Source organism: Ornithodoros turicata, chromosome 6, assembly GCF_037126465.1.
Source record: "Ornithodoros turicata isolate Travis chromosome 6, ASM3712646v1, whole genome shotgun sequence".
Classification (NCBI taxonomy): Eukaryota; Metazoa; Arthropoda; class Arachnida; order Ixodida; family Argasidae; genus Ornithodoros; species Ornithodoros turicata.
Genome location: NC_088206.1, coordinates 15,311,952 through 15,325,323, shown reverse-complemented (window position 1 = coordinate 15,325,323; position 13,372 = coordinate 15,311,952). Strand labels below are relative to the sequence as shown.

At 46.4% G+C, this 13,372-nt stretch overlaps 1 protein-coding gene across 3 annotated transcripts in view; it reads right to left on the bottom strand.

Annotated features, from left to right (window-relative positions):
• Positions 1 to 1,674: 1,674 nt before the first annotated feature.
• Positions 1,675 to 13,372, bottom strand: part of LOC135399238 (transcription factor Sox-17-alpha-A-like) — a 100,893-nt gene continuing 89,195 nt past the window's right edge. For 2 of the 3 annotated variants that reach the window (XM_064631046.1, XM_064631048.1), the window contains exons 2-3: positions 6,434 to 6,944; positions 1,675 to 5,878 (exon numbers count right to left, since the gene is read on the bottom strand). In XM_064631046.1, the coding sequence (XP_064487116.1) occupies positions 5,335 to 5,878; positions 6,434 to 6,944 (1,055 nt within the window). In that variant the 3' untranslated portion in view covers positions 1,675 to 5,334. Of the gene's footprint in view, positions 5,879 to 6,433; positions 6,945 to 10,392; positions 10,556 to 13,372 lie in introns of those variants that run through there. The other variant, XM_064631047.1, reaches the window with a different exon arrangement.

Here is a 13,372-nt window from a genome sequence, read left to right as displayed (position 1 = left end):
TACCAGTCTGAGGAGTGAGCTCTATAGAGGTTCTAAGATGTGAAGGAATACATTAGCAGCCAATCAGACACAGACACGGATGGACACGGCGAACACAATACTGTTTCTCTCTCCGTCTCTAAGTTATTTGACCACTAGTTTATTCCTTCACATGCCAGTATAGCAACTATCCTGCCTTTCCACGCTTGTGAAGAGGTACTAACACAAGCAAGCAATGGCCCATGGCCGACGGTTGGCAAAAGGTGGAATGACAGTTGGCCAACCACTCTTTCGGCCATCCAACGTTGGCGCAGCGTTGCATTGTGATAGGCAGAGCGAGGATTGGAAAGCCGTCGGCCAAGGCACAGATCCGTATCAAGAAACGAGCTCGTTGGCCAAGCACTTGCAAAAGCTTTGATTAATCTCGCCTGGGCGAGAGGGAAACGTAGAGTGGTCTAGCGCTGCATAAGTTCGACTTTCGATGGACCAAGGGAACTTCTCAAAACTAAAGCAGTAAGAAACAGAAGCATTACCTTCATGGCGAGTTAATACGACAAGCAATTCATCATTTCAGTGTCGTTTGTGTATATACGCGCCAAATTAAACTTAGACACGCCTCACCCTTCATTTTGACACATACGCGAACAGGTCTCTCGAATTTGCGGAAGCTCTCGAGCCAAGTTATGTATAGTATCTGTTTTTCCTCGTGAAACGTTGTGGGAAATACGAGCAACAAACAAATAATGGTACGTCGTTACCTTACGCCGCGAGACAATTGAGTCTGAAAATGAGGGACGCCGCAGGAATGCTTTGGTTTGTATCTTGGCACAAGCCTGACACAACGTAGGCTGGCCAACGCTTGGCAAATCGTTGGTCAAGGTACAGATCCATATCAAGAAACAAGCTTGTTGGCCGATGATGGACCAAGCAAGGCCAGGTAGGCCAGCCTAACTATAGCCTAGCTTTGCCCAACCTTTGTTTGTTGCTTGGAAAGGTTGCGAACTCTCCGATTTACGGCCGTGTACCTTCTGGAGTTCGCATGACTTGAACCACTAAGCAATTCCCTATGCGCCATCCACAGACAGGCTTCCATTGACAGAATGGTTGCGCGTCCGAGTTCGGAGAGAGCAATGCTCCAGTCCCAACTGACATGAAACGACAAGCCGCTCAGCCTTGCCGCAATCTTCGGTCCTTGTTCTAACCCTGTCCAGCACAGTCAATGCCTGCACTCATTCTATCTGTTCTTGACGTCTACTAACCTGCTTGAACTCCTCTGACGTCAGAGCTTTTGCCATGAATGCGGAGATGTGATCTTCACAGCACTACAGCTCCGGTGGCCGACCGGATGAACTACTATCCCCATCAGTTATGGCGCATCCTCGTGTGTGATATCTCATTTGTATGTGTGCGAGTGTGTATGCCTCCTCTTTTTCGTCGTCATCCCACTCATATATTAACCCGCATGCACTGAGGTATGGTACCGCAATTGTTGCGGTGAATCACCTCATCCATTCGTCATTCATGTATAGTTGTTGTTGCGTGTCCGAGTTGAAAGCGAAAGTGGATTCACGTGATCACTGTGCTACCTTTCCTTATTTTCGTCCGTGTTTATGCTGTTGGTCACATGACCAGTGTAAGAAAATGCATACCCACAGCCGCCCGCCACAACCAAATAATATGACAGGGGACACGTGAAGTTGGAAACACAGAACAAGTTTATTCGAAAAACCGTTCTTATAGCTCCGGGACACATGCGACAAAACTCACTCGGTGCTCATCCATCAAGGAAAAACAGAAACGTGACATGCACAGGTGGCGTGTCTCCATCTGTGGCCCATCACAAAAGTACGGTCCACTCAGGTGCCACCAGCATGTCCTCCTTTCCCATTCAAAAGACATAGAAGACATAAATAATGGAAAGGACAGCAGTAATTCGTCGCAGCAACCTGAGAATTTTGGTTTACAGGGAGCTGTGCTTCCTACAGGAAATTAACGTTTGATTTATATCTGTTGGTACGTCTAAACGGTAACGTTATCACTTATCACAACGTTAACTTATCACTAGTGAGTTTTAGTACACCGTACGCTATTGCCTTTGCGTACGTAAGGGTAAGGTTTGCGTGTTGGTGGTTCTGCGCGTGTGCAAAGCATAATGAGAGCTTCGCGCATTGCGGAGAACCACCACGCACGCAAAGGCTATAGCGTACGGTGCACGAAAAACTCGCTATTCTATCTCCCGTACGGATGGTACGCGTACCAGAAACAATTATCAACGTGCAGTACAAGTGAGTCCTAACAAAGTTTGAATCCAAATCAATGCATTATAGTTCAACAGAAATAATTGACACGAGTACAAAGATGGGAAATATTGCACTATAAAACGTGGACGGAATACTGTGTGGCATTATTCGTGCAGCCAGTAAAGGTAAGCAATTTTACTGTCACTACGGATGCTCGCACCCTATATACTGCTCGATAGAACTCGGTTTGTAGAGTTGTTTGGTGCAATACAGCATGTTGTGAAAGATGTGTACTTGAGAGATCGTGAGCTTAGAAACCATTGTTAGAAAAGGTAAAGTTAACAGTATAAAATATGATAGCTTGGCAACCTACCAATGATTCCAAGACTGGCAAAATGCAGGCACTTTGGTGCTTCAGAGATAAATGTCTCAATAATAGGAGCTCATCCAATTGGTTAACTCTTGTATCACATCATCGCAACTTGAGAAACGGGACTGTGAAGCACCCACTTCGAAACTACGGTGAGACATCATAGCACCATGTAGTCCCGGTTTAACCAGTTGGTCATATCTTGTAAAGAGGAGACTTCTCGCCAATGTTAGGGAAGCACCATTATCTGTAAGGCACGTCGATGAATAAACGCATTGTAGGCATTTTGTGATTTCTGGATTGTGCTTAAACCGGTTCCCGAAGTGTGCCTACTGCACACACGAAATGTAAGGTCGTATTTAATTAGCTTTTTAGACCTAAAGCTACAAGTACACGGAAACGTACTACGTCATTGCAAAGGGCCCTATTCGCGTCGCAGGAAAAACAGAAGGAAGAAATCAAACACGCACCCTGTCCAATACTTTTGCGGAACACCGTGGAATGTGACGAAAAAAAAATAAGAGAAAAAGAGAGAGGAAAGAGAGAGAAACGACAGAAAAAGACACACGTGCATAATTACCTATGCTCATTAACTCCTTCTCATCATAATATATAATAATATATACTTCTTTCTTTCTCGGTACTGTACAATAATATTAATAATAACTTTTTCTATTTACAGAGACGATGAAAGTACCGACCGGGAGAAAACAGAAAGTAACGGTTGAGCCACAAACAGACAACGAAACCGCCAAACAAAAGCCACCCATAATACTTCGGAATGTCACGCTAGGGGGAGCTTCGCGCGGTGACGCCGTTTCATCGTATTTCATTATGACAAAGACTCCGCCAATATACTTCACTTAATTTCACCATTGGTCGGTGGGAGGCACTTCAGCCTTGAGGACATTCAGTCGTTTCAGAGAAATATCCATCAAGGATCACGCATAACACAGCTGTACTTCTGTCATCTCAAGTTTAAGCACGCCAATCTTGCCCTTTGCAACGCCACCTAGGTAGACAAAGTCTGGTCTATGGCGACAAGTCGCCATCAGCCGCGTGGGAAGCCACTGGTAGCCAGAGGAAGCCTGTGTTTGAGATCGTCTGCGGAGATTGGCCGAAGCAGACGACAACCCGACTTTTTCGTCCGCGTGGCGAAGGAGGGAGAAGAAGCACTAGACAGGCCTTCTGTACCTAGGTGCCGTTGTCCCTTATCGCCCTGTGTCCCTCCCTCTCAAGCCTAGTACACTCAGGCGGAGAAAGTGCCGATGTAATGATGTAAGACTCAATGGTCATTATGACATCAACAAAGTTGTAAATCATGTTGTACGGGGCTCGGTGTTGATGGTACCGGAACCACGTTAATATCGTCTCGCAAGAACTAGGCTTCAGAAGAAAAGAAAGACAGTCAGCCTATGACAGCCGTGAGGAATCGACCAAGAGGGTACCAGGGCAAACACCATCTTCGCAAGAGGAATGACACACTTGCCAAAACATGCCTAAGCTCGCATTGATAAAGATACGTAACGATTTCCTCTTTCTCTCATTGGTGGGACTTAGCTGTGGGCCCGAACTGTGCTACCTATATATGTAGTAAGCATACTTTATCAGCTTCGAGTTCCAACCTGATCTGCATACTCCTGAATTGATAAGCACTAAAGTGCAGTTGTACTTTCAGATAAGTGGCCACCTTTACTATCTGAGATCCTCAAACACAGTTGTAGCCGCTGCTCGAGCAATAGTCCCCCAAACACTTTTCACGTTTCTCGCAAGAAAATATGAGGGTCACCACATGTGACCAGATGCAGGACTGGGTGACGAGGGGGACCGGAGGTGTCGGACGTGTCTGTGACTAGTACCACCCGGTCCAGTCACGCCAGGCCTCACCTGCTCATCGCATACACGACAATAGGAGGCCATGTGTGAAGTGCAGCATCACATAATCACCGGTTGGCTCAACTGGAGCCATAGAAGGCTTGCGTTGGTCCGTCATGCTGCACTGACGGTAGGCCATGCTTACAAGACGCGCACACATGCGATCCAGAGGGCAGTTAATTAAGCCAGCTTCCGAAAGTCAAAAGATTGGATACATGCTGAAACATCAGCAAATAAATACGAGTCACAAAAACAGTTAACGTTTAACAGACTGTATGGTCAACGTTCGCTACGGTGGAGATGAAGGGAAAACCTTATAGGGGAAACCTTATATATAGGAGAAAAACTTATAACACCGAAGAGTTTTCTTACAGTTTCTACTAAAATAATAATAGTAAGGGTAGAGGTAATAAAAGATGATAAAAGCCGAATCGGATCCTATCGGTGTCACTATGCAAACATCGCTTTATGAGAGACTGCAGACCGTGTAGATTTCAGGTAATTGAAGCTGGCTTAATAAAGTGAACTCGGACGCACGTCAATGCTGGACAAAAATATTGCGAGGGGAAAGAAAGAACATATCACGCAGTTCATCGCGCCTCGCCTACAGGCGGAACAAACTTGGGCAGCTGCGGCTCGATTGCAGCCCTAGACAAGCGCTATCACATACGAGCGACAACGTCTGTTAGGTCAAAATTTCACCGGTCCTAGAAAAGCACTTCAAGTCGTCTTGAGAAGTCTGTGACGGCTCCTGCATGACGTCATAGACGGTCAACAAACGAAGGCACGAGCACACGGAGTTGAGAGAGAAGGCTCTTTGGTAGAAAGACTCGCGCCAGAAGTCCTGCTCGCTTAGTCGGCCAATCATGATCAAGACATAATCTGACGCGTCTCTGCCAGAGCTGCAATGATCCCGCCGCCTGGTGCCACGGAATTCCCGTCACTTTCACCAGTGAGCGCAGACTCGGTCATTGGGTAGACGGGACACTGAGATGACGACTGCGAACCGTACATAGCGTAGTCTTCTGCAGCCGCCGCTTCCTGAGGGTACATGCTGTGACCGTACATGCTTTCTGTGTCGTACATCCCCGAGGATGTCACGACAGGAGTGCCTTGAGTGTAGGAGACTGATGATGATGACACGGTAGGGTCGAAGTACTGCTGAAGCTCATTGTGGTCCAGGAACTGCTGGTCCTGGTACTGCATTTCCGCATAGTAGCCCTGTTGAGGGTATGGCGGAGGTGCGCTGGGCTGATATCCGGACGACTGTACTGCACAGGCGGAACGGTCCTGGTAGTACGGATGGCCTGGATTGGTGGGGTACGGGTAGCCCGCCATGAGAGCTCGGAGTTGTGGAGCGGGGCCGCTTTGGAAATGCTGCTGCTGATGCTGCTGGCGCATATTCACTTGCGTCCTGGAGAAGAAAAACAAGACGTTGACGTGTGATTACGAAATAAAAGTAGCACCGTGTTGAGCTACCTGGCACAAAGCTGCAAACAATGAATGAGCTCAGTGTGACAACGGTATGTGCGCTTTAATGCTGTTGCATCCCATGGACCCATCCCTTATACAAAGGAAAATGACGTTACTTCATTGGAATAACGAGCAAACAGCAACCACAGGAGAGCCTGAGATAGGCAACAGTCTTATGGCCTACTAACGGTAGTGTCTGCAAGCTAATGAAAAGTTGTGGCACCAGCTGAAGTCTAAACCAAGAGGCATACAATATTTGTAGCTCAGCCATACCAAATGCACCTCGTGTGGAGACATTCTCGATGGAGTGACAACAAAAGCCTCAGCAAGCTCACTGTTAGACAGCACTGACTTTGCAAGAATTTGTCACAAAGTTGCTATCACTGACAGACATGGGAAGCTTCGTTTTGAGGGCGAGAGCAGTACTATTTTTGAAGCGCGATGTGGGCAAGCATTGCGCTTGTCCCATCCTATACAGCTTGCAATACAAACCTACCTGTACGGTGGACGTATGTTCTTCAGAAACTGCGACTTGTTATCGAACTTGCACATGAGTTGCGTCAGATGGCTGTTGTCGTCCTTAACCAGGATGATGCCATCTTGCTCGGGTTCTATGGGCGACATCTCGGGAGTCGGCAAAGAGGACCGCATCGCGTGGGACATCGTCAGCTGAGGAGGTTCCTTCACAGAGATTGGCTGGTACACCAAGTTGGTGTTCTCGGGACGGCGCATGGCGTCGGAACACGGGCTGCCGTGGGGACTTGCGTCCGGCGTCTGCAGTCCTGCCACGTCGGTAGGGGTTTCGTACGCATACTGGCTGTAGCCCGGAGGCGATGCCGAAGCGGGTGGCGAAGGACTTCCCTTGCGGGAGCTCCGCTTAGCATGCTTGCGCCGACGGGGCCTGTACTTGTAGTTAGGGTAGTCCTGCATGTGCTGCAGGCGGAGTCTCTCGGCTTCCTCGACATACGGGCGTCTTTCCTGCAGGGTCAGGCTTCGCCATTTTTTGCCTGGGCGGGAGAGAGAGACAAAGAAATATGTAAATTAATTGGGGATTTGGTGGATAATAGTCCACAAAGAATGATGTCGAAGTTTTGTACAAAGAGGTAAATGATTGGAAACTCGGAGGCGACCCCGCTTCGAACCTCCGTAGAGCTGGAGCTACCTGTGTGTTTCCCCTGTGTTTTGATCACTCGCTTTAGTATACATGTCAGCACAATTCCCCGTGAAGTCGGGCCCTGGACGCACAATCCGTCCCAAGCAGTAGGTGTTGGTCGTGGTAGTACTGAAAGAGGTCGCCGTTGTCGGCCTCACAGAGGTGGGCAACGTCAGGACTAACGCTCTGGGGGGAATGCGAGTCTTGGGCCGACTTCTAAGCAGTCCCAAGCAGTATGCCGCCACAATGACAGGTAACCAACCAACCACCAGGCAGGTAAGACCTCATGTAAAGCGGAGTGCTTCTGATAGAGGTATATACAGATAAATGGATATTTATGTAGACAATAAAAACAACAATTAAACATAATGATTAACAATGAACACGACGATGACAAGACAGGGGGCATTCCACCGGTGTAGAGAATACACCTTCAGCGGTTCTGCGTGAAATCACTGAAATGACTCTACGGCGAGCGAACCTCTTCAGGCGTTCTCCAAGGAACGCCGACTGAGCTAGCTATAACTTAATTTTCATTAGTATTCGTTGAAATAGCTCATCCAGTAATAAAGAGCATATTTGCGACTATCTATTCAAACTACTTCCCCGAAAATCTATTTCGGAGCTCCAACCGCCCCTTACTGTACACTGTGCTAGACATACCTGCGTACAAACGCATACTGCTATGGTATAGACTTGATGCTGAGCCGTCTCATTACACATTGCTTGAGCTCCAATTCCCACGAATTCTTCCGAGATTTGCAAGCGCACTCCTAGAGTAATAGCACTGGAGTTGGGAGTTCCAACCAATCGAGTGTCTATATTCGAATTTAAAATATCAGTTCATGAAGAAATCTTTCTCCCATAACAGCGAATTTCGCAGGAACTTCAAGGACATTACCACGGATACCGAAAAGCCTATACTGTCATCATATACCGCGTCCAAATGCGTCTGTGGAGTTGATAGAAGGTTCACGATTCCTTTTACTCTCCGAAGGACTCTTAGTTGGATTCTAAATAATACCTGCAACCGCGGACGTCTAATAGGCAAGCAGCGTATCATCCATCGTTCCTATGTTCGCACAAGGATGCATATCTGACTCCTTTACACACCTACAACAGCGGGCAGTGAAGCTGTGCACATACATGTATCAGATTCGGGAAGACTAGGACTATTGTATCAGCTGTTGCTCGACTGGCGGAATGTGAACGTCGAGGAAAAACTCAGTCCAGCTGTCCACACAATCGTCGCAGTTGTGGTCTCCGTATACTGCCGGCTTGACGTGGAAAGTTTTCCTCGTTTCGATTCGCACTGTTTCAAGAGCGCAAGCAACTAGGTCGATAGGGTCCGTTCTCGTTCCAGATCAATAGGTAAACATGGGTTCGAATGGTCGAAGTTGCACACTCGTCGCGTAGCAACCCGTAACGGTAGGAAGAAATCAATGCAAACAAATACCAGGAAGGCAAGAATTTTCATGGGTGGACACGCCCAGGTGCTGTTAAGGAAAAGTCAAGGTAAAGTGAGGTTACCTTTTGCACATTTGGTGCACTGGGATAGTCTTATTCTCTCTCTTTTTTTTTTTTTAACAGCAGCCATCATCATCAAGAGGAAGAAAGAGAAGGTACTGCGGTAACTATACGTCGTACACCCAGAAAAAGGTGGCACCCTCTAGGTTCTCCAAGTTTGCTTTCCAGAGGTTGGCTCTTGCAGCTCAAAGCTTGCCAGTTTTGATTCCAGCAACAGCCTTATTGCCTCGAATCATTTGACATTTGACAAATTCCGGGGATTTAACCCTATACTGTGTACTTGTAAATCTGGGCGAAAAGTTGCACAGGCTGGGTCGTGAAGGAAGCCCTTCAACCGTGCCACACCTGCACTGCACATGCGGGTGCCCCTCTCTCTCATGTGCGCAAATTCGAGTGAACATGTAGTGTTGTACTGCGACAGTACAGCATGTTCTTGTTGCGTGCATAGCAGGTGCACATATGTCGCAGAAGGTGCGCTGCTACCCATCGTGTTACTGCACGCGTTCATTGAACTCGAGCTTGCTCCCAGGATTTCTAATCGTCACTGCAGGAAATAAAAAATTGTGCAAAAATCAGGTTTCTTGCATCCTCGATATATCATATATCTGCAATTCTGCACGAGACCCATAGGGCGCGTATATAATCCTTACGAGAGTTCGAAGCTCTCCCTACCATACACACTTTCAAAATATTAACTGCGTGAATTGGACACTCGTACGTGCAAATGCTGTCTCAATGATCAGTCAGTTGACATCCTGCAAGGCCCAGTCCAGAAGTGTTGCACCTACGCCTCTTCAAAAGCACAAGAGGTGCAAAGAGAGCAGCCTCAGTGCTCACCTTACATTCTACGTTGTCCTGCGGGACACAGACGGAGCATGATGTGTATGTTCAGAGCAGAGCAGAGTACAATTTATAGTCAGAGTAAGGTAGAACGCACTCAATGGAAAACAAGATCAATCTTAGACACATGAAAATGAGAGGTTCACTATAAACATGTGTAAGTGCGAACGCGAGAGAAATATCAGTTGGGCGGGGAACTATAATGAAACTCTTCACGAAATCAGCCCTGTAGATGCAGGATTATCCATATGTTTACGACGACTTTGCATTACACTTGCGAACATAAAATTTCGCATAAGCGTTGACGACACAGCGACGAGCAGCAGCAGTATAGCAGTGCACACAGGCAAAATCAACATACAGACTTAAGCCTCACACTGCCTCCGTGAATTTCAAGACAGCTGGACCGGGAAAAAACGTTTCTCATAGGTCGGACTACCTCGCGTGCAGTGCAATGTTTGTATTGGTTGCGTTGTCAACAGCAGCGTGCGCTCTATAAGAAGAAGAAGAAGAAGAAGAAAAAGGCAGGGAGTGGGTCGTACGCCCTTTCGTATCAATTAACATGCGTCCAAATTGACGTATACGTCAATTTGGACGCATGAATGCGTACTAAAATGGTGCGTATATCTCTCGTTTTGCACAAACCATGAAAGGGAACGATACCGCTCAGAATGACGTTCGATTGCCTATGTGTTTTATGCAGTGAAGTTCTGTTTCTAGTGTGCAAGTAGATCTAGGCACAAAATTAAAGCTCCAGTTCAACTTAAACTACTTTCAAAGGTATATCACACTGACATGTACTACAGACTATGCCGTCTTGATTATATGTAACACTGCGAAACGACACGACCTTCTCCTAAACTGCGCTTGGCGTCGTCCCCCTTTTCTTTCTTTGTCTTTCAGCTATCAAAATTCGAATACATCATTTAACGTACGTGCAACGCTACGAGAACTTGGAAGAAACCTCGGTGACGTGGCAACAGCGACAACGAAGCAACCCAACCGCGGCAGCAGGCACGAGCTACTTGTATTCGGGAAGCAGCGAACAAAAGCTGGCCCAGAACAGCTGTGCGAAGTCCGCATCAACTGGAGCTGCACGCGTTTCTTCTTTTTCTGTCTTTCAGAGCGGCACGAAACGCAAAGATCACAGTGCAAGCAGCTGAGCCCTGGCCGCCTAGAGCATGTGGGCTTCGACGGGATAGCGGTGCTGTACACTGTGTGTAACATATACAATAATACATCGAAAAGTGCAGAATCTAGCGATCCCGTGGCGGTATAGATTGAAGAGAAAGCCTCGCAGGTCATTAGCCGTTGATCCAGTACACTCAAAGAACACAACTTCACCACAATGCACGCTACAGCCGACATTGCGCAGGGTGATATTTTGTGAGAAGCGCTGGGCGTACGCCTTTTTGTGACGATTAACGTAGCATCATGATTGTCAAAAAACGCGTATATACGCCCCTCATTTTCAGCGAATCGGAAGGAGAGAACGATATACTTTCTAAGAGCGTACATTCTCAAAACAGCGCTTAACCGCATGCCACGATCCTATATAGTCAACCATAATCCCGAATCGCTTTTTTCCTCCGATTCGCTGAAAATGGGAGGTATACGCCTCTTTGTGATACTTATGGAGCAATACGTTAATCGTCACACACACACACACAAAGACAGAAAAAGGAAAGAAAGAAAACCGTACGTCCAGCGCTTTCCGCAGATAAGGCGTAATGACTCTATATATGCCATGGTTGGCATTCAGCGTGCTGTGAGGTGAAGTGCTGTTCTTAAAGTTCAGGAGGACAGTCTCTGTTTGAAATATCGTGTGAAAAGACTTTGGTGAGCTCCAAATATAAGTACCTGCTCAAGCGACAAGGATGGACCTAAAACCGAAACTAGGTGGGGCCGCGGCGTCGATGCCAGAAAGCGTGATGGGTAAAAAAGACTGGGAGAGGAAAAAGTTTCATTCGGCAGGGACAGACGCTCCCAGTCTAGAGTCACTAAATAAGCTATCCCAGTCTATATACATCGAACAGACGATTGACTGATTGATTGAAAAAAGAAAAATATGGAGTTGTGAGTCCCGACAAAGGACACGTCACTCCCAGAACACGTAAAGAGAGGGAAAAAAAATAAATAAACAAATGCAACTCAAGTCAAGCAAAAAACAACAGTTCTTTAACCTCCTAGACTCCTGGACGTTGCGTCTGTTTCCCAACGAGGGTTTCCACTTTGTACCTTTTTTTAACAAACCAGCGAACAAATTTGTTAAAAAAAAAAGTACATCGTGTTACACGCGACCTTGATGACGATAACAATTTGGGCTTTGATGGTGAATTGCGACGAGACTAGCGAGAAATCTAACATGGCTATGTTAAGAAAAAAGGAAAAAGAAGAAAGCGCGGAAAGTCACTTACAACACAAACTTATGAACGGTACAAAAAGATAGAAAAGGCGAAAAAATCAGCGGACAATTCGAGAAACAAAAATTGGGGCAAAAGAGGAACCGAAAAAGCAATCAGATGGCGAACAAGACATAAACAATTTTTTTTAATGGAATAGCATGCCGACCTTGGTCTGGCAGACCTTTCCTTTTAATAAATGAATATCCCCCCCCCCCACACACACACACGTAAACAAATGCCATGCTTTCATGTCCCTGTACCTGTCGCTCTGTATAAATTTTTGTTGAGCAAATTTACACACCTTACGCCGTACACTCAGGTTTTGAATTTTCAAGGAAATTTTGAGACGTAGTCCAAAAACGGATCTATCGTCTTCATCGTGCCAGTGGCTTCTTTGGTACGCGAGTTCATCCTCAGCTAGTATGGCAGGATGCAAGTCATGCAACGATTACTACAATCGGATGCATTATAGAACAGGTGGGTCTGAATGTTCTATCTATCAGGGCGAGCTTTTCACAGCTGTTGCAAATACAGACTCTTAATGAAGCCCACAGAATGCCAGTGGTTGCTGCACGGTGTCGTAAAATGTATATTGCTTCCAGGCGCCCAGATGTTAAAGGTGCATTTCTAAGGTATTTTTTCGCTCCTTCCTGTAACGCAAGGCTTTCACGATGCTCCTCATTACAAAACGCCCTTAACACACATACGCCACTCTCGATACTTATACACTCATTTCGGGGCTCCTTATACGTGTACCGTCAAGTAAGAAGAACATAACGCTCGGAATCAGGTTTACATTGTGTGTGAAATGTGAAATACACGAGCAGTTTTATTTTTTTCAATAGGCTCGAGAGACACTGTTTACCACGCTAAGCAGAAATGGCGAAGTCACCATGTGATTCGAACGTGACTTAATTTTATTGGTTGGTATAGTGCTACGGTACCTTGAGAGGGTAACTTTTTCCCCACGGAGGAAGGTAGGATAAGTTACACTAGTGTTTTTCAAGCAAAAACATAAGAAAAAAAGACAACCATATCATCGTTAGTGGTGGTGGTCAATTGAAAGCTGCATGTCTTGGAGAGATATATATTCCCATATGACAGGAACCAAGACAGGCGCGCAGTTCAACTGTAGTTGAATAGCCTTCAACTAAAGTTGAACTAAAACATTTCAAGTAAATCATGTAGCACCATCCAGGTACAGATAAAAAGGCGCGTCACCGTCGTGACAGTGATTATGGTATTGCCCCCCACAGACGATTTTTTTTTGATCATTTATGAATTTCCAAAATAGTATTCGTTCGCACACCTCTGTGACGTCTGCGAAATGAACGCCTACTCATGCTTACGTCATCGGAAGAAGAATCGAAACGATATGGGCGCATGACATTCTTTCCGTGTTTTCGTTGACATCATATCAAAAACAAAGAAGCCCCCTTGAATGAAACTGTGCATGCAGAACCTACACGCAACTGCCAACTCCAATCTCAAAGCCAGACGGCTGTTCCAC